Below are 24,195 nucleotides of genomic sequence, written 5' to 3'. Positions count from 1 at the left end.
TTGAGCTACTGTAAAGGAGTCTGTGAGCTCAGGACTATATAATCATTTTAGTCAGGTATATCTCCTGGCAGTTTTGTTGTTCGGGCTGTCTGCTGAAATAGAGTAAGATAATGATATGAAATTTTATTTTCAAAGAATAGATCCCTGATAACCCAGGTTTTAGTTCTACAACAATTTTAGCCATAGTCACATTAAGTATTTTTTATAGTCAGAAATTTTAAAACTTTCTACACTGTATAAACATTAAAGAGACGTTGTTTAAAGTCTCTTAGGGACTTTTAGAAGAACACATTGTTTGATTCTGTTGAAAACCAATCTTATTTTGTCTTTAGGATTCTAAAATTCTCTGAAGCAGAATATTCCCCTCCACACTATATAGCTGAGATGGAAAATGAAGAGAAACAAGGAGATGTGATTTTGGTGTCTGGAATTAGGACTGGTGCTGCTATTGTAAAAGTTCGAATTTACGAACAATTCTATAAGGTAAAAAGTTTGTGCTATAACCTTTCATCTGATAATCTTCCTATGGAAATATAGTTTCTTCTGTTTATCCATGATAACCTGATAAGAAACCTAACTTGAATATGACTTGGACCAGTAGTTGGTCATTTAATTTTAAAAATTGTTTGAAGTGAAAAAAATAAAAAACTTTTGTATTCCTTGAACATTTTGGAGTACTATTTAATTATAATTTCAAATATGCCTGGTATGTTCTCTAAAAACATTCTCAATAACATTTTACAGTATGAACTATTTTTGATTATAAATATGACTGGCATTTTATTCACCAATTCTTTGATATAAATCCAAAGCCTTTCTTTTAGCTGTAAATTCATTGTTTAGAAACCTACATACTATTTCTTGCATAAACCTCTATTTCTAGTTTCATTTTCTTCTATGATCAAGTGAACATGTAGACATCTGAAGCAATCAGAATATAGAGTTCTTTAACTTTCAAGGATTTCCTCCCCAGGCCTTCACATTTCATATCTAATTTAATAGCACTTATTAGCAACTTGCCTTTAACTTCTTTTCAAAACATTTAATGTTTTTGTAAAAACAACAGGTTTCTTTTCACATCCATACTTTTTATTTTAATGTATATAAATTTACAGTTATATCTGCATAAATAGGTTTGGGAAAAGGTAATATTTTTTGGTAAGCACTTTATTCATATGATAGAAATATAAGTTGTAGAGATCTTAGCAGCCTAACAACCTGGTGTTGGGTAAGTCACATATTGATTCAATATGGAGGAGAATCAATATGGAGGAGAAAGTAATGTAATCTGGTGTGTCAGTTAATTGGAGATTGGCTAAAAGAATTTCTGTGGCATATAGTCAAGTCTTACCTTTCTTCAGCATACTTGCTTCTTTGCCTGCTATTCCTTTTTTCAAGTGTTTTCATTTTTTATTAGTCTGAGTGACTTAGAACATCATTACAATAGTAAGATTCATGATCACTTTTCAGACTAACAAATTATACTTGTGATTATGAAAGCATTATTAAAATATTTATTTATATTTTTGAGTAATACTCTATTTTTTATTAAGATCTTTATTTTAAAAATTTAAAGATATATATGAAGTAAGCTTTTAATAAGGAAGATGGCCTTGAGGATTTTACCTATAGAAACTTTTTTTTTTCCTTCCTCTTTTAGAAAGTGGCAGCAGCACTGATCCGACTGCTTGTTTTGGAGAATATATTTCTTATACCATCCCATGATATTTATCTCTTAGTAGGAGCATATATTAAATACCAAGTTGCAAAAATGGTTCAGGGAAGAATGACAGGTAAGATTATTTATCTTTTCCTGTGACTCACATTTCTCAGATCCTTTCTGCTGATGACATAATAAGCAACCCCACATTATATATGAAAAATATTTCCTTGTGTTTTAAAATTTTGTAATAAAGTACTTTGTAATTGTTGTACTTGAACTAATACTGAACAGAGATAGTCCCCATATCTTTAACAGGTTCAAGATGGTCTATTCCTGGCAGTTCATTAGTTTTTAAGAGTACAAGCAATACTGCTGGGTGAAGAGTCACATACCTGTAATCCCAGCTACTCAGGAGTCTGAGGCTGGAGGAGCACAAGTTTAAGGGCAGCCTAGACAACTTAATGAGACCTTGTCTCTAAATAAAAAGAGCTAGGTATGCAGCTCAGTGGTAGAGTGCCGTGGGCTTAATCCCCAGTACAAAAAAAAAAAAAAAATACAAGAATACCAATAATCATTTGATAGTACTCCTCATCAAATAGCTACCTGTAGAAGTTCATCAAGGTGGGAAAAAAATTAGAAGCAGATCACACTTAAAAAGGCCTGCTTCCCAATCTTCCTCTTAAAATCCAGTGGTACACCATTAGTCACTACAGTATCACTGTCATTATGTTTGTATGTCTCTTCTGTCTTATAGAGGTGAAATTTCCCCTGGAACATTATACACTGGAATTGCAAGACCATAGAGTTACACGTAATGGGTCTCTTTCTGGGAAAGTGGCTTCACTGGATGAGAAAACAGCCACGGTGACTGCCCTCCGACTAGGCCAAACTAATCTTGTCTTTGTTCACAAAAGTATCCTTTTCTTTTGTTCAAGTTCATCTGCCAGTCTACACTTTCCTGAGCATATTAGACATGTTCCTTGGTAAAATAGTTTATTAAGATTGATTATAATACACTGCTGATCTTTTGCGCGTGTGTGTGTCTGTGTGTGTGTGGTGCTGGGGATTGAACCCAGGGCTTCATACATGCTAAGCAAACTGCACTGTTTTTCTATGTGTTTTATTTATTTATTTTTTAACAAAGAATTATTATTATCTAATTTCTAACAAATGATAGATAAGAAAAGGAGAATAGTTGGAACTTGGGATCTATTGACTTAAATGTTTATTTGTATCCTCAATCAATTAAAATTAGGGAACTGGGGAAAATGGAGTTTAGAGGAACATATGTGAGTTTTATTTAATTTGTTCTTTCCTATTTTCACATGATAATTGAGGAAAAATGGCATCGTCCATAGTAGATGTTTAGTTAATATTTTAAACAATTGAGTTGAGAGTAATTTTAAAAATTCACTAAAACTGCTCTGTAAGGATGGAACAAAGAGAGATGCATAGAACTCTATTGTAATTAATGAAAAAACAATGAAGATTTAAATTTTCAGAAAACTGAAATATGATTTGGACTTTGTTTTTCAGTGTTTAATTTGGAAGCATTTCCTATTTTTAAATGTTAGAATCTAAAAAAATTACTTCCTTTAGTAAATATCAGTAATATTCCTACCATGTGCTCTATCATGGTCAAAACACTGGAGATTACAGGCTGCTGTTTTACCCGGGATAGTTAAGGAAGTCCCTCTGATAAGGTGACATTGGAGTAATGAGTCTTGCAGATATCTGTGTTGAAGAGCTTCAGGAAGGGGAAATAGCAATTGCAAAGGTTCTGAAGCAGAAACATGTTTGGCATTCTTTATTATCTACTTTTTCTTTTTTGCATTGCTAGGGATTGAACCCAAGGCCTTATGCTTGATAGGCAAACACTCTACCAACTGAGCTATAGCCCCAGTCCATGTTTGGCATTCTTAAAGAAGCATGAGGAAGGGGCTGGGGTTATAGCTCAGTGGCAAAGCACTTGCTTAGCATTTGTGAGGTACTGGGTGTGATTCTCAGCATTACATATAAATAAATGAATAAAATAAAGATCCATCAACAACTAAAAAAATATTTTTTTAAAAAAAGAGAAGCATGGGGAAGAAAATAAGGCACTGAAGTGAATCAGGGGAGTGCATCAGAAGAGGTAACAGAGTAGGCGAGGGATAGATTATGTAGGGCCTAGTAGTCTTAGTAAGAGTCTACCAGACTTGACAGATAACAGCACTTCTTGGAGAATGGTGTTAGCTGTTTTTATTATTTGTCTGATCCATATTAAAGAGTTATTGATCCAAAGTTGGTTGTTCTTTAGTGATTTTAAGGTGCCTAGGATGTTTGTAAACAAACCCAGGAGTACCTATAAAATAGTAAACTAAGTCATTCTAAGTTTATGTTGAGTCTGTGTCAGGCACATCCCTGAAACTCTCTAGGTAAACCTAATTTTCTCCATATTCGGGTTCATATTGTTATTCATTACAAATAGCAAATATTAATATACATCATACTTGTCTGATTATGTGTCTTTCTTGAGCAAATGGATGGTGACTATTCATAATTTGTTCAGCTCCTGGCCAAAAAAAAGAGAGGGAGAGAAAGAGAGAGAGAAGAAGAAAGAGCAGGGTACAGAGTCACATGACTGTAATTCCAGGCGTGTGAAAGGCTGGGAGACTGAGGTAGGATGATCACAAATTTGAGGCCAATCTCAGCAATTTAGTGAAGCCCTAAGCAACTAGGCAAGACCCTGTCTCAAAATAAAAAAATAAAAAGTTGGTGATATAGCTCAGTGATAAAGCACCTCTAGGTTAAATCCCCAGCATTGCAATCAATAAATAAAATAAAATTAAAATTAAAATAAATTATGAAAACCAGGAGAGAGGAGTTTCACAAGTGAGGAACTTAAAAAGAGGAGAATGTTGTGAAATCTGATAGAGGTATCAAGTAAGATCAAGACTGAAAGGTTATATTAAGTAGGAAGTTCTGGGACACTTGTTAATAAAAACACCATGGTATTGAAAAGAAAAAGAAAAACAAGGTAGAAATTTGGAAAAGACCTAAAAATAACTTTTTTTAAAAATAGGAGAAATTTTACCATGGCAGATATTGGGGAAAGGAGAGCAAGTTGATGGAGCAAGTTTTCTGACAGGCAAGAGAAAATGAAATTTAAACACAGGTAGAAGAATTAACTTGAAGGAAGAATATTTTATTGTGTTTAGAGAAGTGTGGAGATGTTTCATCTGTAAAATGAAGGGATTGTTGTATTTCTGAATTTCCTTCTAGCTTTTATATTTTGTAAGCAGGTGTTGTCGAGGATGTGGGGAAAAAGGTACACTCATACATTGCTGGTGGGGCTGCAAATTAGGGCAGGCACTCTGGAAAGCAGTGTGTAGATTCCTCAGAAAGCTTGGAATGGATCCACCATTTGACCCAGCTATCCCACTCCTTGGACTATACCCAAAGGACTTAAAATCAGCATACTACAGAGATACAGCCACATCAATGTTCATAGCTGCTTAATTCACAATAGCCAGACTGTGGAACCAACCTAGATGTCCCTCAATTGATGAATGGATAAAGAAACTGTGGTGTATATATATATACAATGGAATATTACTCAGCTATAAAGAATAATAAAACTATGGCATTTGCAGGCAAATGGATGAAATTGGAGAATATCATGCTAAGTGAGATAAGCCAATCTCAAAAAACCAAAGGACAAATGATCTCGCTGATAAGCGGGTGATGACACATAATGGGGGATGGGAGGGGGGCAAGAATGGAGGAAGGAGGGACTGTATAGAGGGAAAAGAGGGGTGGGAGGGGTGGGGGGGAGGAAAAAATAACAGAATGAATCAAACACCATTACCCTGTGTAGATGTATGATTACAAAAATGGTATGCCTTTACTTCATGTACAGAGAAACAACATGTATCCCATTTGTTTATAATAAAAATAAATTTTAAAATATTTTTAATAAGCATATTAATTTTATCTATATATTGTATGTAGATAGTCTTGATAGCTCATTTGGAGTACATGCAGCAACTTTAAAAATTTGGTCTCAAGGGCTGGGATTGTGGCTCAGTGGTAGACTTGCCTAGCATGTGTAAGGCACTGGGTTTGATTCTCAGCATCATATATAAATAAATTAAGTTCCATCGACAACTAGAAAAAATATTTTTAAAAATTTGATCTCATAATAAATATTATTTTACTTTCATTCCCTCTGTAAAATATAGTGATATATTATAACCTAGTCCATGACTGAATTAATACAACTTCTAAATTAGTGTACTTTGAATTAATGAGTGTTTAGTCATCTTAGTTACCTATTTCTCAGAGCAGAATAATTTCTTATTATCTTTTAGATGTAATATGTTTTCAAGAAGGAAGCATGTTCCTAATTAGATTGCATATAGATTGATATTAGAATAAATTTGTACTTCTCTAATTTTTTTTTTTTTTTTTTTTTTTTTTGTGGCAGGTAGGGTAACTGGGGATTGATCCCAAGGTTGCTTTACCACTGAGCTATAGCCCCAGACCTTTTTACTTTTTTATTTTGAGACGTGGTCTCACTGAGTTGCTGCAGCTGGCCTTGAACTTGTGATCCTTCTGCCTTAGCCTCCTGGGTCACTGGGATTAGAAGTGTGTGCAACCATGCTTGATGTACTTATGCTATAATTTAACTGAAGGGGTAGTGGGTAGCATGATGCATGAGTGACCTTGAAGTATGACGGCAAAGAGAAAAGATTTGCAGCTAGTGATCTTGAAAGTAAATTACCTGCAGAGCCCTATGCATGTTGCTGGGTAGCAAGTTGTATACTTCCCTCCACCTCCATCCTCACTGTTCTCTTCAGCCAAAAGTTCTCTTCCTCCAGAATGGTGCCACCTCATTTCGAATTTCATTTTGGACTCCTAAGTAAGAATTTATTTGGAGAAAGAGTTCTGGAGCTAAATGAATTTCAAAAATGCAGGGCAGGGGCTGAAGTTGTGGCTCAGTGGTAGAGCACTTGCCTGACATGTGTGAGGCACTGGGCTTGATACTCAGTACCACATGTAAATAAATAAAAGATTCGTTGACAACTAAAAAAATTTTTTTTAATTAAAAAATTAAAAAACACGTAGGGCATAATCTTTTTCCCATTCTACCCTCCTTAAAGTTGAAGTTCAAGGATACCTGACTCCTGCGATGACTAAGTATCCCTCAGACTTTTCTCAAAAGTGTACACATTTAAATTCTGGTTTTCTGAAGGAAATACAAGACAAAATTTTTGTTTGTGTGTTTGTTATTCTTTGCTTTGGTAGCTTACCTTTTTATTTTCACCCAACTCTGGCTCACATGATTTCCTTAAGCAAAAATTAAGATGTCCATATGCGGTCTGTGTCTGGACTCCCAAATTGCACCATATATGTTGTAGAGCCTGGATTTTTAGGTATTTTTAAATAATGTTTTTCAGAAAGTTGAGTAAATTATTTCACTAAAATGAGTGTATTAAAAACTAGAGACCTGTAGAAGTCTCAGCCTTCATTTTGATACCTAACTAACTTCAAATTCAACTTCACTTTGACATGTTTTGATTAATTATTCTGGTTAAATGCTATCTGCAACAGGGAAACATCTTGAAAAAGACTGTGAAACAATGTGAAATCCTTGTAATACAATCTTTGGGTTAGGAAATGAGACTTTATCAAGGAAAAAGCCTGGCATGGTGGCATACACCTGTAATCCCAGCAACTTGGGAGGTAAAGGCAATAGGATCATGAGTTCCAAGCCAGCCTCAGCAACTTATGGAGGCCCTAGGCAATTCAGGGAGACCTTGTTCCTAAATAAGATACAAAAAAGAGCTGAGTATGTGTCTCAGTAGTTAAGTGCCCTTGAGTTTAATCCGTGGTACCAAAAAAAAAAAAAAAAAAAAAAAAAAGAGAGAAAGAGAGACAGAGAGAGAAAAGAAAAAGGAATCTTAGTGTCCTTAGGCTATTGAAACAAACTCTGACAGAAAGAAGCTAGAATTGCCTGACAATTTGAATAAGCCTTAATTGTGGTTTAATCTTGTCTGCATATATAAGTGACAGTACTTCTTTATACTTTATATGAGCTAAGTTAAACCATGATTTTTGGAACCCTATGTTGTTATAAAGTTTGAGTTTGAACTGAACAATTTGCTATGGAAACCTCTCCATTAGCAAGTCTTTCTCTTTTTAAAGTTTGTATTTGTTGTTAATTCATTATAGAAACATGATGACTTCTTCTAATATTTTTGTTTCTTGATCTGTATATAGGTTTCACCGTCTACCCTGGAGACCGATGGAGTCTAGAGGTGGGACAGGTGTATGTTATTACAGTAGAAGTGTTTGATAAAAGCAGCACAAAGGTCTATATTTCAGATGTGAGTCTCTTGTATCTTTCTAGCTCCTTTTGTGGATAACCCTTTGAGAGGACCATCTTTCTGATTAGAAGTTCCTCTTTCTTGTTTTATTTCCAGACTTTATCTTTGGGAATGCAAGTTACTAGGTTGTTATTATTTTAATAATAACATAATAATAATTATTATTATCATTATCAACTAGTTCTGTTCTTGAGGAATGTTAAATCAGAAGTAAAAAATATAATTCAGGGTTGGGTATATAGCTCAGTTGGTAGAGTGCTTGCTTTGCAAGCACAAGTCCTGAGTTCAAATCCCTAGCACTGCAAAAATAATAATAATAATAATAATAATAATAATTCAGTTAGAATTATGGGAAAGAGTTGAAGAGAGCACCAATGATAACATTCTGGAGGAGATCCTCACTTCAGAAATGGTTACCTCAGTTTTGTAGTGGTGAGAGTAGAAGTGTGAACATTAGGTGTGAAATGTTGTACTCAAGCTCCTGGGTCTTTTTTTCCTCCTCTGAGAACTACCAACTAATTGGATAGCACAAATTATAGAAAAATTTACATAGTTTTGATTCCTCCTATTCATGATACTTGCTACTAATGAAACCTTCAAAAATGAATATGGAGTCTCTGAGCAGCCATTGAAGGGGAAAGAACTGCTGGTTGTGTGTGTGTGTGCGCGCGCGCGCGCTGGTGTGTGGACAAGGAGGTGGGGACAGCCAAGTTAAGAGTCCCAACTCCTTGGACTCCATTTGCTATTCTTTTCTTTCTCTTCCACACCTATCTGGTGGTAGTGGGTGTTTATATTTGCGTTTCTTTTCATTCATTTCCAAATCTTTTAAAATTTTAGGATTGGGGGTAGTGGGAAAAGCAGGAAAGGGGAAAGGAGGAGAGTAGTAGCAGTAGAGCAGGAGGAGGACATGGAGATGAAGAAGAGGATTAACATGGAGTTAAGGAACAGAGCCCCGGAGGAGGTGACAGAGTTAGTTCTTGATAATTGCCTGTGTGTCAATGGGGAAATTGAAGGCCTGAATGATACTTTTAAAGAACTAGAGTTTCTGAGTATGGCTAATGTGGAATTAAGTTCACTGGCCCAACTTCCCAGTTTAAATAAACTTCGAAAGTTGGAACTTAGTGACAATATAATTTCTGGAGGCTTGGAAGTCCTAGCAGAAAAATGTCCAAATCTTACCTACCTCAATCTGAGTGGAAACAAAATCAAAGATCTCAGTACAGTAGAAGCTCTGCAAAATCTTAAAAATTTGAAAAGTCTTGACTTGTTTAACTGTGAGATCACAAACCTGGAAGATTACAAAGTATTTTTGAATTGTTGCAACAAATCACATACTTAGATGGATTTGATCAAGAGGATAATGAAGCACCTGACTCTGAAGAGGAGGATGATGAAGATGGAGATGAAGATGATGGAGATGAAGAGGAAAATGAAGCTTGTCCACCTGAAGGATATGAGGAAGAGGAGGAAGAAGAGAAGGAGGAGGAAGAAGATGAAGCAGGGTCAGAATTGGGAGAGGGAGAAGAAGAAGTCGGCCTCTCTTACTTGATGAAAGAAGAAATTCAGAAGAAGAAGGTCTCCAGGGGGAGAAGAGGAAATGAGATGCCGAAGATGAAGGAGAGGAAGAAGATGACCAGATCATTCTAAGACCAGATTCCCTAACGTTCCTGGGTGTGCATTAGAGTGATCACTTCTTTGTTTTTTCATGTACAATAGCTATCCCTACAGAAGATAATGTGTAACTGTTTATAGGAAAAGTGTGGTTTTTATTTTTGCCTTATCATTCCAATTAAGATATACTAGTCTGTTAATGATCATATTGTATGTAGAGAAAAAATTTCATTGACACTCCTCCCATTGAGACATTCTCTAGCAATTAGATTTAGAATCTTAATTTTTCTAATTCAAGTTCAAGTTCATTGTATTAGTAATTTTTAAGTCCATAATTAAAACATTGCTTTTGCACAGGTGAAGTTTGGTGCATTTCATTCATAAGATTTTAAAGTTATTTATAAATTAACTGAAATTACAGTCATCTGTAATATGAAATGACAGTAGTCTCTTGAATAAGTTGATTATTTTTTTAGAGATGATCCAGGAATCTTTAGTTTGAAGGCACTGCCTTTTTTTCTTTTTAATAGCTAAGGGTATTTGGGTGGTCTTCTGTCACATGAATTAAGTTGGAAAGTAGAAGCAGAATAATAAAGGTTCTATTCAGCAATATAGTTTGTGGATTTGGGGGAGGTTCTAGTCAGTAATATAGTTCATGGATTTTGTGGTGATTGATAAGATTTTATTTTTGAAGGAAGGATTGCCTATACTAAATGAGAGACATGCAGGTGAGCTCTTTCTTCAGGCTGCAGATCATGACATGCCAACAGTTGTTAATTTTGTTTTGTTTTAGGTGTGCATTTTTTTCTCCTCAGCAATTTCTTTATGATCACCTTCCTTTCTTGTTTCACTCACCTCTCTGTATCCCAAAAGAAAGTTGGGAACTTCTGGATACCCAGAAAACCTTTAGTCTTATACCTCAACCACCTTTTCAGATACATCTGGGTTTTAAGCAAAGTGGAAGAACCTAAGAATTTTTTGAGATACAAATATTGTTATTGATACAAATTTTAAGCAGCAAGCTCTGCTTATTGTAAATCTTTCTTGACTGACAACATTTAAGACTGTATAAGTAGGATGAAGAAATAAAAGAAGCAGGGAAGGCTTTTCGAAGCAGCATCCATGTTCCTCAAAAGTCAGAATGATTGTCTGTTGATAATTAATGAGACTTTCAAGTCAAATTTTTGAGATGGCATTCCAAATAATTTGGATACCAACCCTGCACAGTATTTATAATTTTTCTGAGTAGAACCTTTGGTTGTTCCTAGTTTTAAAGCATTACCAGATATAGCATTTAATTGGAATATAGTAGGTAGTTGGAAAAATATTTGGGACTAAATATTAAAATTAAGATTTATTTTCAAGTGAATGTCATTAAAATAGAAGAATATTTGGGATAAGTTTGAGTGTGTGCTTACTTACATGGCTATTAAATAAAATATAAGGAACACACAAGTACATAATTTTTTTTTGTAATAAAAATTTTTAAAAAATGAATATCATTTTAAAATTACATCTTCCCAACTTGGAATTTCCATGAGGGAAAGCAAAAAATTTGTTCTTTTATATATAAATAAATTTGTTCATATATATATATATATATATATATATATATATATATATATATCTCCCTCGAATGCATGGTAACAGTTTTGTATATACTTTGGAATTAAGGTGGCTTTAGGGAAAAAACATCTTCAGGTTTGTGTTGCTATTGTGCTGATTTCAGAATCTCAGGATTACATATGGCTTTCTAGAGGAGTACTTTAAAGAACAACTAACGACCATAAATGGATCTTACCATGTAGTGAAAGCTCTGAAGGATGGTGTAGTGGTGATAAATGCATCCCTGACATCCATCATTCACCAGGTAGGAATTAAAAGGATGTTCTTTGTATCCTAAAAACGCCAAAGAGGGTTGGTTGACTTGATTTACAAAAAGATACATGACATGCTACTTTTAGCTTTTAAAAAATAAAAAACTCATAAGTAGTATACTTGATAGTTTATACTTCTACAAGTTTTCTGTTCCAATCTTTGTTATTGCCCATAATGTGTATTTGTCTTCATTGTATATATATCATTTAGGGTTCCTTTAAAAGTTATTTCATATACATATTTCTATGTTATCAAGTACCACATAGAGTACTTTATTCTAAAAATCCAAATGGTCAATGTGCCATTTTATTTAGCATTGTCCCCAACATTGAACTTTTATTTCCAAATTTTTACTTTTGTAAATGGCATAACTGAATATCTTTGTACATTTTTTCTTCTTTTGCTTAATTTCCATATGGTATAATAACAGAAACAGAGGTATTACTGGATAAATATATGAGAAATTAATCTGTTTAATGCCTTGAAATTATAGAAGTACCCTGATTGGGGGGGTGGATACTGGGGATTGAACCCAGGGCACTCTACCACTGAGCTATATCACCAGCCCTTTTTATTTTTTATTTTTGGGTGAGGGTCTCACTAAGTTACCCAGTGAGCTTTTGAGGGGAACACCTCATATCCAAACCTTAACCTTCTGCCCCTGACCACCAAAAGCTCACACTCGACAATGCAAAATACATTTAGTCCATTCCCAAGAGTCTCCATAGTCTCAACAGTTCTGAGATTGTTGTAAATTCAAGGCCCAAGTCGTCTCTGAAGCTCAAAGTAATTGAGAGCTCCTGTAAAATTAAAAGCAATTTACAAGTATCCAACATATAAAGGTACAGAGTAAAGATTTCTATTCACAAAAATAGGAGCATAGAAAGAAGGGATGGGATGAAAGCAAGAGCAAAATCCAGATCCTATAGTTCGGTATCCAGCATCTGAAGCACATAGCATGATGTCCTCTCCAAAGGGCTTGCGTAGCTCTGCCCCTGTGGCTTTATGGGTTGCAGCCCAAGTGGCCTTTCTGTTGGCTTTGTTTCTGTTCAATTCTTCTTCTTTTTTTTTAAATTTATTTTTATTGTAAACAAATGGGATACATGTTGTTTCTGTTTGTACATGGAGTAACAGCATACCATTTGTGTAATCATACATTTACATAGGGTAATGATGTTTGAATCATTCTGTCATTTTTTCCTTCCCTCCCACCCCTCCTACCCCTCTTTTCCCTCTAAACAGTCCCTCCTTCCTCCATTCTTGCCCCTCTCCCACCCCCCATTATGTGTCATCACCCACTTATCAGTGAAATCATTTGTCCTTTGATTTTTGAGATTGGCTTATCACACTTAGCATGATGTTCTCCAATTTCATCCATTTACCTGCAAATGCCATATTTTATTATTCTTTTTTTTTTTTTTTTTTTTTTTTTTTTTTTGTGGTACTGGGGATCGAACTCAGGGCCTTATGCTTGCGAGGCAAGCACTCTACCAGCTGAGCTATCTCCCCAGCCCTTATTATTCTTTATAGCTGAGTAACATTGATTTCTACTCTCAGTCCATTATGATGTGATAAAACACAAGGCAGTATCTCTATTTTTTTGCATTTCCTAAGGGCTGCTTTGTGGCATAACTTATGGTCTATTTTGGAGAAGGTTCCATGTGCTGCTGAGAAAGTGAATCCACTCGTTGATGGATGGAATATTCTATATATGTCTATTGAGTCTAGGTTATTGATTGTGTTATTGAGTTCTATGGTTTCTTTGGTTGGTTTTTGTTTGGAAGATCTATCTAGAGGTGACAGCAGCGCGTTAAAGTCACCCAGAATTATTTTGTTGTGGTCTATTTGATTCCTGAAATTGAGAAGGATTTGTTTGATATACATGGAGGCACTGTTGTTTGGGGCATAAAAATTTACTGTTGTTATGTCTTCCTGATTTATGGTTCCCTTAAGCAATATGAAATGTCCTTCTTTATCCCTTCTGACTAACTTTGGCTTGAAATCCACTTTATCTGAAAGAAGGATGGAAACCCCCACTTTTTTACTGATTCCGTGTGCGTGGTAGGTTTTTTCCTATCCTTTCACCTTTAGTCTGTGGATGTCTTTTTCTATGAGATGAGTCTCTTGCAGGAAGCATATTGTTGGGTCTTTCTTTTTAATCCATTCTGCCAGTCTATATCTTTTGATTGATGAGATTAGGCCATTAATGTTCAAGGTTATTATTGAGATATGATTTGTATTCCCAATCTTTTGTGCTTATTTTTCATTTTTAACTTGACTTGGTTTCTCCTTTGAATGGTTTTTCCTTTAAGGTCCTCCCTTTGCTGACCTATATTGTTGTTTTTCATTTCCTCCTCATGGAATATTTTGTTGAGAATATTCTTTAGCATCATCTTTCTATTTGTAAATTCTTTTAACTTTTTTTTTTTTTTAATCAGGAAGGATCTTATTTCATTCAAATCTGAAGGTTAGTTTTGCTGGGGACAGGATTCTTTGTTGGCAACCATGTTCTTTCAGAGCTTGAAATATGTCATTCCAGGCCCTTCTAGCTTTTAGAGTCTGGGCAGAGAAATCTGCTGATATTGTATTGGTTTCCCCTTATATGTAATCTGATGCTTTTCTCTCATGGCCTTCAAAATCCTATCTTTATTTTGTATGTTAGACATTTTCTTTATAATGTGCCTTGGTGTGGTGTGGATCTGTTGTAATTTCATGCACCTGGTATTCTGTAAGCCTCTTGTATTTGATTTTCCATTTCATTCTTCAGGTTTGGGAAATTTTCTGCTATTATTTCATTGAATAGGTTGTTCATTCCTTTGGTTTGTATCTCTGTGCCTTCCTCAATCCCAATAATTCTTAAATTTGGTGTTTTCATGATGTCCCATAGTTCTTGGATGTTCTGTTCATGATTTCTTACCATCTTCTCTATTTGGGCAACTTTATTTTCAAGATTAAATATTTTGTCTTCATTGTCTGAGGTTCTGTCTTCCAGTTGGTCTAGTCTTTTGGTGATGCTTTCCATTGAGTTTTTTATTTGGTTTATTGTTTCCTTCATTTCAAGGATTTCCATTTGTTTTTTTGCGAATCTCTATCTCTTTGTTGTAATGATCTTTTTCTTCCTGCAGTTGCTTTTTCAACTGCTTATTAGTGTGATCATTCATTGCCTGCATTTGGTTTCTTATCTCATTCTTTGCTTCACCAATCATTTTACTTATGTATAATTTGAACTCCTTTTCTGACATTTCTTCTAACATACTGTCATTGCATTCTATTAATATAGAATCTAGGTTTGTTTGGATCATTTTCTTCCCTTGTTTTTTTCTGTTATTCATTTATCTTCCCCTCTAGCAGTGCAGATCTGGGGTAGTCCAGTTTCCCTATAGGCTTATAGTGGCCCTATAGGTTTCCAAAAACCTTTTCTTTAAGGGGGGTATCAATATTAGCAATGCCCACTTCAGACAATATGCAACCCTAAACCAAATAGCCTCTATGAGGACATTAACAATATTGTCATAATAAACAGAATGAGTTCAATTATTATCTTCAGTGTAACAGATTTGCAATAAGGTCTGCAGTTTCTAATGGAGGACAAAGTTGATGTGGCGGGGTGTAGGATGTAGCTGACAATGAGCATCTAGTCTCCAGCAGGCATCTCAGGGTGAGATTTCCCCCACCTAAAGATGGCTTCCCGGATTATCCAAGATGGCCGCTCTGGCTTCCAAATGTGTTGGCAAATGGGGAGCGGTGGCACAGGGTGTGGGTGTGGTCAACTGGAGGTCTTGGAGGCGGAGTGTGCATGGTCTGGTTGATGGATCCTGCAGGTGGGGTGCAGTCAGTTGATCTGAGGGCCCTGGAGGCAGGGAGTGGTCCGTTGGACTTAGGGATCCTGGAGACAGGGCTCAGTCAGTCCTGCCAGGGGTCCTACAGTTCCTGGCTGTTGTCTGAAAATGGCAGCAGCCACATGTAACCAAACCTGCAGATACTGTGACAGTGAACTTCCAGGCAACACCAGGCAGCTGGCACTCCACTGGTGGTCTGTGGTCAGTTTGCTGGTTGCTGTTGGATGATCAGCAGGTGAACCTCGGGCGGTGGGTGATGGGTAGGTGAAAGGCATGCGATGGACAGGCAAGAGGCAGGCAAATGGTGGAAGGTAGGTGCCAGACAGTGAGCAATCTGCACTCAAAAAGTAGTAGATATGCTGGCAGACTGCAGGTGATTGCAGTAGACAAATGGGGTAAACAACAGGGGATTGATAAGCAGCAAAAGCTGCCTCACCAAGAAACAGATATCCTCTGCTTGAAACCTGAGTTATAGAGTGACAAGGAATGCAGCCTCCCTCTAGTCTACCATCTTGGCTCTCCCTTTTTATTTTTCTTTTGAGACAGGGTTTCACCAAGTTGCCTCACTAAGTTGCTGAGGCTGGCCTCAAACTTGCGATCCTCCTGCTTCTGCCCCGTGAGTATCTGGGATCACAGGTGAACACCATCATGTCCCACATACATAGTTAGAAATTTTAAGTATGTATATATAGCCAATTCATATGTTAAAGAGTAAATCATAATGAAGCACCATTGAAAATATCACATATGAAAACCTGTGGCTGGGGATATAGCTCAGTGGTATAACTGCTTAGAATGTGCAGACCCTGGTTTCAGTTCTCAACACTGAAAAATAAATTGTGGAAAGTGGTATCTAGAAGTTAGTGATACCTAGTTGGGCATGATGGCACAAGCCTGTAATCCCAGCAACTTGGAAGTCTAAACCAAGAAGATCACACGTTTGAGACCAGCCTCTACAACTTAGCAAGATCCTATATCAAAATAAAAATAAAAAGGGCTGGTGATACAGCTTAGTGCTAAAGCACCCCTGGGTTCAATCTGCACTAAAACACACACATGCATGCACACACAAAAAAAGAAGTCAGTGATACCTAAGCACATCTATTAAGAACAACCAATTATCTAGATTTTGAATCTTTGGTTCTCTGTTTTCTATTTCAGCCTGTACACTTTTCCAAACATTCTGAAAAAGTTTTCTTAATTCCCTTCCACATTAAGCATTCAGCAACTTTCCACATGATTCTGTTCTTCACTGTTTTATTGCATTTTAGGGCTTTTGTTTGGTTCATCTTTTGGGTTTTGTTTGGTGCTGGGGATTGAACTCTAGACCTTGCATGGGGCTTGCACATGCTAAGTACATGCTCTGCAAGTGAGCTGTACTCCCAGCCTTTCATTACATTTAAGAACTTATTTTTTTTAACCTTTTTTCCTTATTTCATCTAATTTACTTTAAGTTTCACCCTGTTCTCAACCACATCCTCTTTATCCTGGTTTATTGTCTTTTTTTTTTTTTTTTTTTTTTCCTTATTTTTATTTTAAATGAATGGGATACATCTTGTTTCTCTGTACATGAAGTAGAGGCATATCATTTATGTAATCATACATTTACATAGGGTAATAGTTTTTGATTCATTCTGTTATTTTTTCCTTCCCCCCACCCCTCCCACCCCTCTTTTTGGTTTATTGTCTTATCTCCACTTTTATCTCTTATTCATGTCCACATTTTCTTGTGTGCCAAAATAGACACAATTAAAGATTTATGCCTGTCTCCTGCAGTAAATATTTTTCTTTCTTTTGTTTGTACTGGGGATTGAACCCACGGGTGCTTAACCACTGAGCCACATCCCAGCCCTTTTTATTTTTTATTTAGAGGCAGGGTCTTGCTAAATTTCTTACAGCCTCACTAAATTGCTGAGGCTGGCTTTGAACTTGTAATCTTCCTGCCCCAGTCTCCAGAGCTGCTGGGATTACAGGTGTAAGCCATTGCACCCTGGCTACCCCGCCCCCGTACCCCAGTTTAAGCCAATACAAATTTATTATCTTAACAGTTTCGTAGGTCAGAAATCAAAATCAGTCTCCGTGGGCTAAAATGTCCTTTTCAACTTAAAGACTTATTTAGTTTATGACTCAGTTACATTTTGAGATTGTGGAGAATATCAGGGCCATCACTGCAAATATGAAACTGTTGATAAAATATTTTAGGGTTTCTCAAAATGTTGGGAAAAAGTTGATTTGATAGATACATAAATTAATTGATTGGCTTTGCCTTCATAGAGAAAATGTCATTGTAACTGTGTGAGAACTACATTTTACCTGTACAGATGTCTCCCTAAACCCTATGCTTGTTTTTAAATATAAAGGGAATGCTGTACCACAGCAATTTTTAAATTTATTCTAATTAGTTTTACATGACAGCAGAATGCATTTTGACACATTGTACACAAATGGAGCACAACTCTTCATTTCTCTGGCTGTACACAATGCAGAGTCACCCCAGCGCTTTTAAATGTTCTCTTTTCTTCTCAGTAGTTTGTAGTTTTCTTTTACCTTTGCAGTTTATGAAGTTAACTAATAGATGTCCAAGGATATTTTGTTCTGAACTACAATTCCTTTTCTATGTTTGTTAATTTTTTATTTTAGGAAATTTTAAATTATGCTTCCTAATTATAATATTTAGTTTGTCTGGCAAAATCCCTTCCATTATTAGTCAGCTATAGTAGCTGTGCTTCTTAATGAATATTTATTTCTTTTAAAGGTAGAAAATAAGTTGAACAATTCCTTATCACAGCATTTTGCTGATGTTTTCAGTATATGTGAATGTATCATGAGAACAATTTTTATAAAATATATTTTTCTCCCTATTTTGTTCCTATAGAATAACAATATTCACCCTATAAAATGTATAATAAAACACCAGCAAGAAGTGAAGATTTATTTTCCCATCAAGCTTACACCTAACTTTCTGGCATTTCCTCATCATCCTCTGGGCATGTTATATCGTTATAAAGTACAGGTATGGTATCCTAAAATGTAAGAATTCACAAAGAGATAAGTCAGCTTCTCTGATTAATTTTTTAAAATTTGATTAATATTATATTTCATTTCCCTACAATCTTTTTTTTTCTGTCTTTTTTTTTTTTGGTACTGGGGATTAAACTCAGGGGCCCTTAGCCATTAAGCCACATCCCCAACCCTTTTTGTATTTTATTAGAGAGAGACTCTTGCTGAGTTGCTTAGGGCTTCCCTAAATTACTGAGGTTGGCTTTGAATTTGCAGTCCTCTTTTCTCAGCCTCCCAAACTGCTGGTATTACAAATGGAGTAAACAGCAGGGGATCGATAAGTAGCAAAAACTGCCTCACCCAGAAGCAGATATCCTCTGCTTAAAACCCAAGTTATATAGACAAGGAACATAGCCTCCCTCTAGTCCGCCATCTTGGATCCTCGGCTGGTATTACAGACATCAGGCTCCCCACAATCTTAAGACTACAGTTCACTCTTTGGTGACCAACAACCACCAAGTCGTGCTCTTGGATACTGTCATCTACATAACAAGACTTGATGTACTTTTTGACTCTCTTCCATATATTCTTTCTTCGTAAATTTTAAAGTTTTGTCATCTTCCCTTGTGCTCTTTTTTAAATTTATTTTTTATTAGTTTATTATAGACATACATGTTATTGTGGTTCATTTTAACATAATTATGCAAGCAGGTAAAAATTTGCTCCAATTTAGTCTTCAGTACTTCCTTTTTCTCTTCTCTTGTCCCTCCCTATTCTTTCCTTTTTTTTGGTACTGTGAATTGAACCCAAAGGTACTTTACCACTAAGCTACATCCCCAGTCCTTTTTATTAATTTATTTTTTATTTTAAGGCAGGATCTCACTAAGTTGGTTAGGGCATCTTTAAATTGCTGAGGTTGGCCTCAAACTTGTGATCCTCCTGTCTCAGCCTCCAAGTAGCTGCGATTACATCTGTGCGCTACCATGCCCAACTCCTTCTTAAATTCTTTTTATTTTACAGTGCCAAGAATTGAACTCAGGAGAGCTTAACTGCTGAGCCACATCTACAGCCCTTTTTTACTTTTTATTTTGAGACATAGTCTCACTAAGTTGCTAAGGGCCTTGCTAAACTGCTGAGACTGGCTTTGAATTTGTAATCCTCCTGCCTAAGCTTCCTGAGCCACTGAGATTACAGAAGTGTGCTACCACTCCCAGCTCTCTCTCTTTTATCCTACTGATTTTCTACTTATTTATAGTTTTTTTTTTTTTTTTAATAGTGCATTGTGAGCTGGGGGCGGTGGCTCACACCTGTAATCTCAGCATCTCAGGAGGGTGAGACAGGAGGATTGAGAGTTCAAAGCCAGCCTCAGCAAAAGCCAGGTGCTAAACAACTCAATGAGACCCTGTCTCTAAATAAAATACAAAATAGGGCTGGGGATGTGTCTCAGTAGTCAAGTGCCCCCGAGTTCAATACCCAGTACCTCCCCGCTCAAAAAAAACTCCACTGTGTATATACATCACATTTTCTTTGTCCATTCATCTGTTGATGTGCCCTTGTGTCCTTTTTTAAAGTTACGTGACACTACCATTTCTAAACCTCCGTTTAGTGTTATTCTTGCCCTTTTATCTACTTTACTATATAGCTGGACAGTTTCTTAATGTGTACAAAGACAGTTAAAAGTTTTATTATTTTCTAAACTTTATTTCATCAATCAAGTTTTACATTTTCACTTGAATTCTGTTTTTCCTCCTATAACAATTAAATATAAGGTTGTGCTTTTTCACAGGTAGAGGGTGGTAGTGGCAACTTCACCTGGACCTCTTCTAATGAAACAGTGGCCATGGTAACAACCAAAGGGGTGGTGACTGCAGGTCAGGTCAGAGGGAACAGTACTGTTTTGGCCCGAGATGTACAAAATCCCTTTCGATATGGGGAAATTAAGGTAAATGACTCTACAAAGAAACCTTCTGCTCACTTCTGAGACACTTCTGTCTAAATTTAAGTACAGTAACATGTTTGTAAATATTTCTAGTTCAACTTTGCTATTTAAAACTGTTGTTCAAATTCAGTCTGAAAGTACGTATTCCTTAAATATTTCTGAACCTGGGTTGAATTTTGCATCACTTAATAGCCACTTATTTAACATCTGTGCTTGTTTTCTCTAAAATGGAGATAATGTAAATATTTAGTTCCATAATTGGACAATACATGTGAGAAGTAAATGAGAATGTTTACCCCAGTGCTTGACATATATTCAGTTTTTAATATTAGCTATTTTGTTATAATTACCATAAATATGCTCTTTAACTGAACTTTATAAAGTAGCTCTACTTCTAATTTCATATTTTTTTGTTAATCTTTTTCTAAAAGACTGAAAACTATTTAAAATTTTTTTTCTAAGTTGTAGATGGATACAATTCCTTTGTTTTATTTATTTATTTATTTTTTGGTGGTACTGAGGACTGAATCCAGTGCCTCACATGTGCTGGGCAAGCCCTCTACCACTGAGCTACAACCCTAGCACCATATTTTTTACTATATTTTATTACCATTTTTCTGTTTTCTCCCACTTTAAATATATGTTGCTTTTCCCTGCAGGACCTAGCATTTTGCCATCACTCAGTAATTATTTTTTTAATATCCCTTAGGTACTTGACACCATACTATGTATCATAGAACATTCAAAAATGCATAGCATATCATCCCTATTTTAAAGAAGCTAACATCTAAGAGCTGGAGATGTAGCTTATGGTTGAGCACTTGCCTAAGTGTGCATGAGGCTCTGGGTTCAATAGCCAGCACCATAAAAAGAAGAAAAAGAAAAAGAAAAAAAAAAGCTAAACTGTAGGTAGGAAGATATAGTCACATGAAAAGTTAAAAGTTAAATGACATTTTAAGTGTAGGTGAGGTATAGTAAAGCAGTATATATATTTGACAGTTTACTAATAGTACAGTAAAAGTACTATTAGTTCGTAAAGGGAAAGCCCTTGTAGACTAGTTAGAGAGTATCATGAAAGAGGTGGGAACTTGAATAAGACTTTGGAAGATGGAGGCAAACCAAGGTCTAAGGGCCAAACCCAGACAGCTGCCTTTTTTGGTAAATGAAATTTCATGAGCACTCCCATTCATTCATATACTGTCTGTGGCTCTTTCAAGCCACAACTTCAAAGTTGGGTTGTTGCTATAGAGACTTGACAGCCTGCAAAAGAGTGAAATATTTACTATATGGCCTTTACAGAAAGCATTTTCCGACCCCTACTATGGACAATAGGGAATAAACACAGGTTTTTAAACAGGCCAATAATATGGTAAGTCTTCTGTTTAGAAAGATATCTAATTATTTTTATAATCAGACAAGAACAGTGATATTATGTTTTTTAAAATGCAAAAGATTGCAGCTGGTGCTACACACTAGAAGACTACAATGAACTGAAGGGAGCAAATAAAGACAAAGAATTTAGTTAAGGACTGGGTGTGTAGCTCAGTGGTAGAGTGCCTGTCTTGTAAAGCAAAAAAGAAGTTCAAAAAACTAAAAGAAAACAAACAAAAAAACCTCTGCAGTTAAGTCTAAACTAGTGAAATGGTGCTAAAAGTAGACAGAAATGGACAAAGTGAGAGTTTTTGTTTGGTTTTTGGGTTTTTTTGGTTGTTGTTGTTGTTGTTTTGTTTTTTTGTTAACAGGTATACTTAATCAGGTTTGATGCCCAGTTGGGTGGGAGAAGTAAAGGATTTAAAGCCACAGAGATGATGTGGAGATTCCAAATTTCCACCACAGGGTAGATAGAAAATACAAGAAATGCTGGGCATGGTGTCACATGACTGTAATCCTAGTGGCTCAGGAGGCTGAGGCAGAAGGATCATGAGCTCAAAGCCAGCCTCAGCAATTCAGCGAGGCCCCCTAAACAACTCAGTGAGACCCTTTCTCCAAATATAAAATATAATAAAATATATTATATTTTATTAATATATAAATCCTTTAATATATAAATCCTTAATTAATATATAAATCCTTTTAAAATATAAAAAGGATTGGGGATGTGCCTCATTGCTTAAGTGCCCCTAGGTTCAATCCATGGTACCAAAAAAAAAAAGAAAAAAGAAAAAGAAAAAAGAAAAAAAAGAAAAGAAGAGAAAAAGAAAAAAGAAATAAAATACAAGAAAAGAAGCCTAGGGATACAGCTTATTGACCCTGGGTTCCATCCCCAACAATGGAAAAAAGAAAAAAAAAAATTGTGGTGGGGGGTGTGGGGTGATAAATTCAGTTGTGTATAAATTTAGTATAATTCACCTATGGAGCATCCAGGTTGATGTTTGTAACTAGAAATAGGGATCTGAAGTTCAACTGACAATTTAAAGCTGGAGAGTTGTCAGCATATGATTGGTCATTGAAGCTTTGGAATTAAATAAGATTTCCCAGGAAGATCTTGAGTCAGAAAAGATGGATTCTGTGTAACATAAGTGTCACTTTAAGGAACATAGAGGAAGAGGAACTGGTAGAAGAAACAGAAAAAGTGACCAAAAAAATGACAAAATAAAATATATTGTTTTAAAAAGATAGCAAGAACAGGTCTTGATGGTACATGCTTGTGATCCCAGTGGCTGTGGATGCTGGGACAGAAGGATCTCAAGTTCAAAGTCAGCCTCAGCAATTTAGCAAAATCCTAGGCAACTTAGCAAGACCCTGTCTCAAAATGAAAAATAAGCCAGGTGGGTGGTGGTGCACACCTGTAATCCCAGTGGCTCAGAAGTCTGAGGCAGGAGGATTGCAAGTTCAAAACCTCAGTCTTGGCAATTTAGCAAAGCCCTAAGCAATTTAGGGCTTTCATTTTTCTCAAAATGAAATATAAAAATGGTTGGGGATGTGGCCCAGTGGTAAAGAGCCCCTGGGTTCAATCCCTGGTGGCAAGAAATGAATTAATAAATAATATCAAGAAAGGATGAGGCTGGGGTATAGCTGTGTGATAGTGTGCATACTTAGGATGGGCGAGGCCCAGGTTCAATCTCCAGTACCACCGCCCCTCTCCAAAAAAACAAAGAAAGGGGCAGTGATTTAAGTCAGAAGTTAGCAAACTTTTTCTGTAAAAGTGCTGTATACATTAGTCTTTGAGGGCTATATACAGTATTTCATATTCTTGGTTTTTTTGTCTTTTTTTTTTTTTTTTTTTTTCTTTTTTTTTGGTACTGGGGATTGAACCCAGGGACACTTAACCACTGAGCAACCTCCCCAGCTCTTTTTAATATTGTATTTAGAGACAGAGTCTCACTGAGTTGCTTAGGGGTGGCTTTGAACTTGCAGTTCTCCTGGTTCAGACTTCTGAGCCACTGGTATTACAGGCTTGCACTACCCCACCTAGCTTTGTTGTTGTTTTTTATTTTGCAAGTCTTTAAAACTATTTTTTAGCTTACTGTACAAAAGCAGTTCATATACTGGCAGTTTGCCAGACCCTTGATGTATAGTGTTAAATGTTTTAAAGACATCCTTTGATTAAGTGATGAAGAGAGATATGTTTAGCACCTAGTGTGTATATTTACATGTATATGTAAAATAGTATGCAGTCTTCCAAAGTGTCTACAGGGGATTGGTTCTTGGACCCCTCAGACACCAAAATCTGAGGATGCTCAAGTCTTTTGTATAAAATGGCATTGTATTTGCATATAATGTGCATATATATGTACATCCTCTTGTGTACTTTAAATCATCTCTAGATTACTTATATATGATAAAATATAAATGCTGTATAGTAAGTTGTTATTCTGGGGGCTGGAGTTGTAGCTCAGTGGTAGAGTGTCTATGAGACATGTTCTGGATTCCCAGCACCACAAGAAAAAGAGA

The 24,195-nt window shown here is 35.9% G+C and overlaps 2 protein-coding genes across 2 annotated transcripts in view; both read left to right on the top strand.

Annotated features, from left to right (window-relative positions):
* NUP210L (nucleoporin 210 like) overlaps positions 1 to 24,195 on the top strand; it is a 130,660-nt gene that overhangs the window by 12,951 nt on the left and 93,514 nt on the right. The window contains exons 5-12 of the mRNA XM_079152687.1: positions 333 to 483; positions 1,661 to 1,793; positions 2,418 to 2,576; positions 7,012 to 7,080; positions 7,928 to 8,034; positions 11,375 to 11,515; positions 18,238 to 18,375; positions 20,149 to 20,304. Coding sequence (XP_079008813.1) covers positions 333 to 483; positions 1,661 to 1,793; positions 2,418 to 2,576; positions 7,012 to 7,080; positions 7,928 to 8,034; positions 11,375 to 11,515; positions 18,238 to 18,375; positions 20,149 to 20,304 — 1,054 coding nt within the window. The remainder of the gene's footprint in view (positions 1 to 332; positions 484 to 1,660; positions 1,794 to 2,417; positions 2,577 to 7,011; positions 7,081 to 7,927; positions 8,035 to 11,374; positions 11,516 to 18,237; positions 18,376 to 20,148; positions 20,305 to 24,195) is intronic.
* LOC306654675 (acidic leucine-rich nuclear phosphoprotein 32 family member E-like) lies at positions 8,817 to 9,603 on the top strand. Its single transcript, XM_079128491.1, has 2 exons — positions 8,817 to 9,268; positions 9,431 to 9,603. Exons 1-2 carry the CDS (start codon positions 8,942 to 8,944, stop codon positions 9,581 to 9,583), a joined length of 480 nt encoding a protein of 159 aa, XP_078984617.1. The 5' UTR covers positions 8,817 to 8,941; the 3' UTR covers positions 9,584 to 9,603.

This window comes from Sciurus vulgaris, assembly GCF_902686455.1.
Source record: "Sciurus vulgaris genome assembly, chromosome: 1".
NCBI classification, from domain to species: domain Eukaryota; kingdom Metazoa; phylum Chordata; class Mammalia; order Rodentia; family Sciuridae; genus Sciurus; species Sciurus vulgaris.
This window is presented reverse-complemented; position numbering and strand designations above follow the sequence as displayed.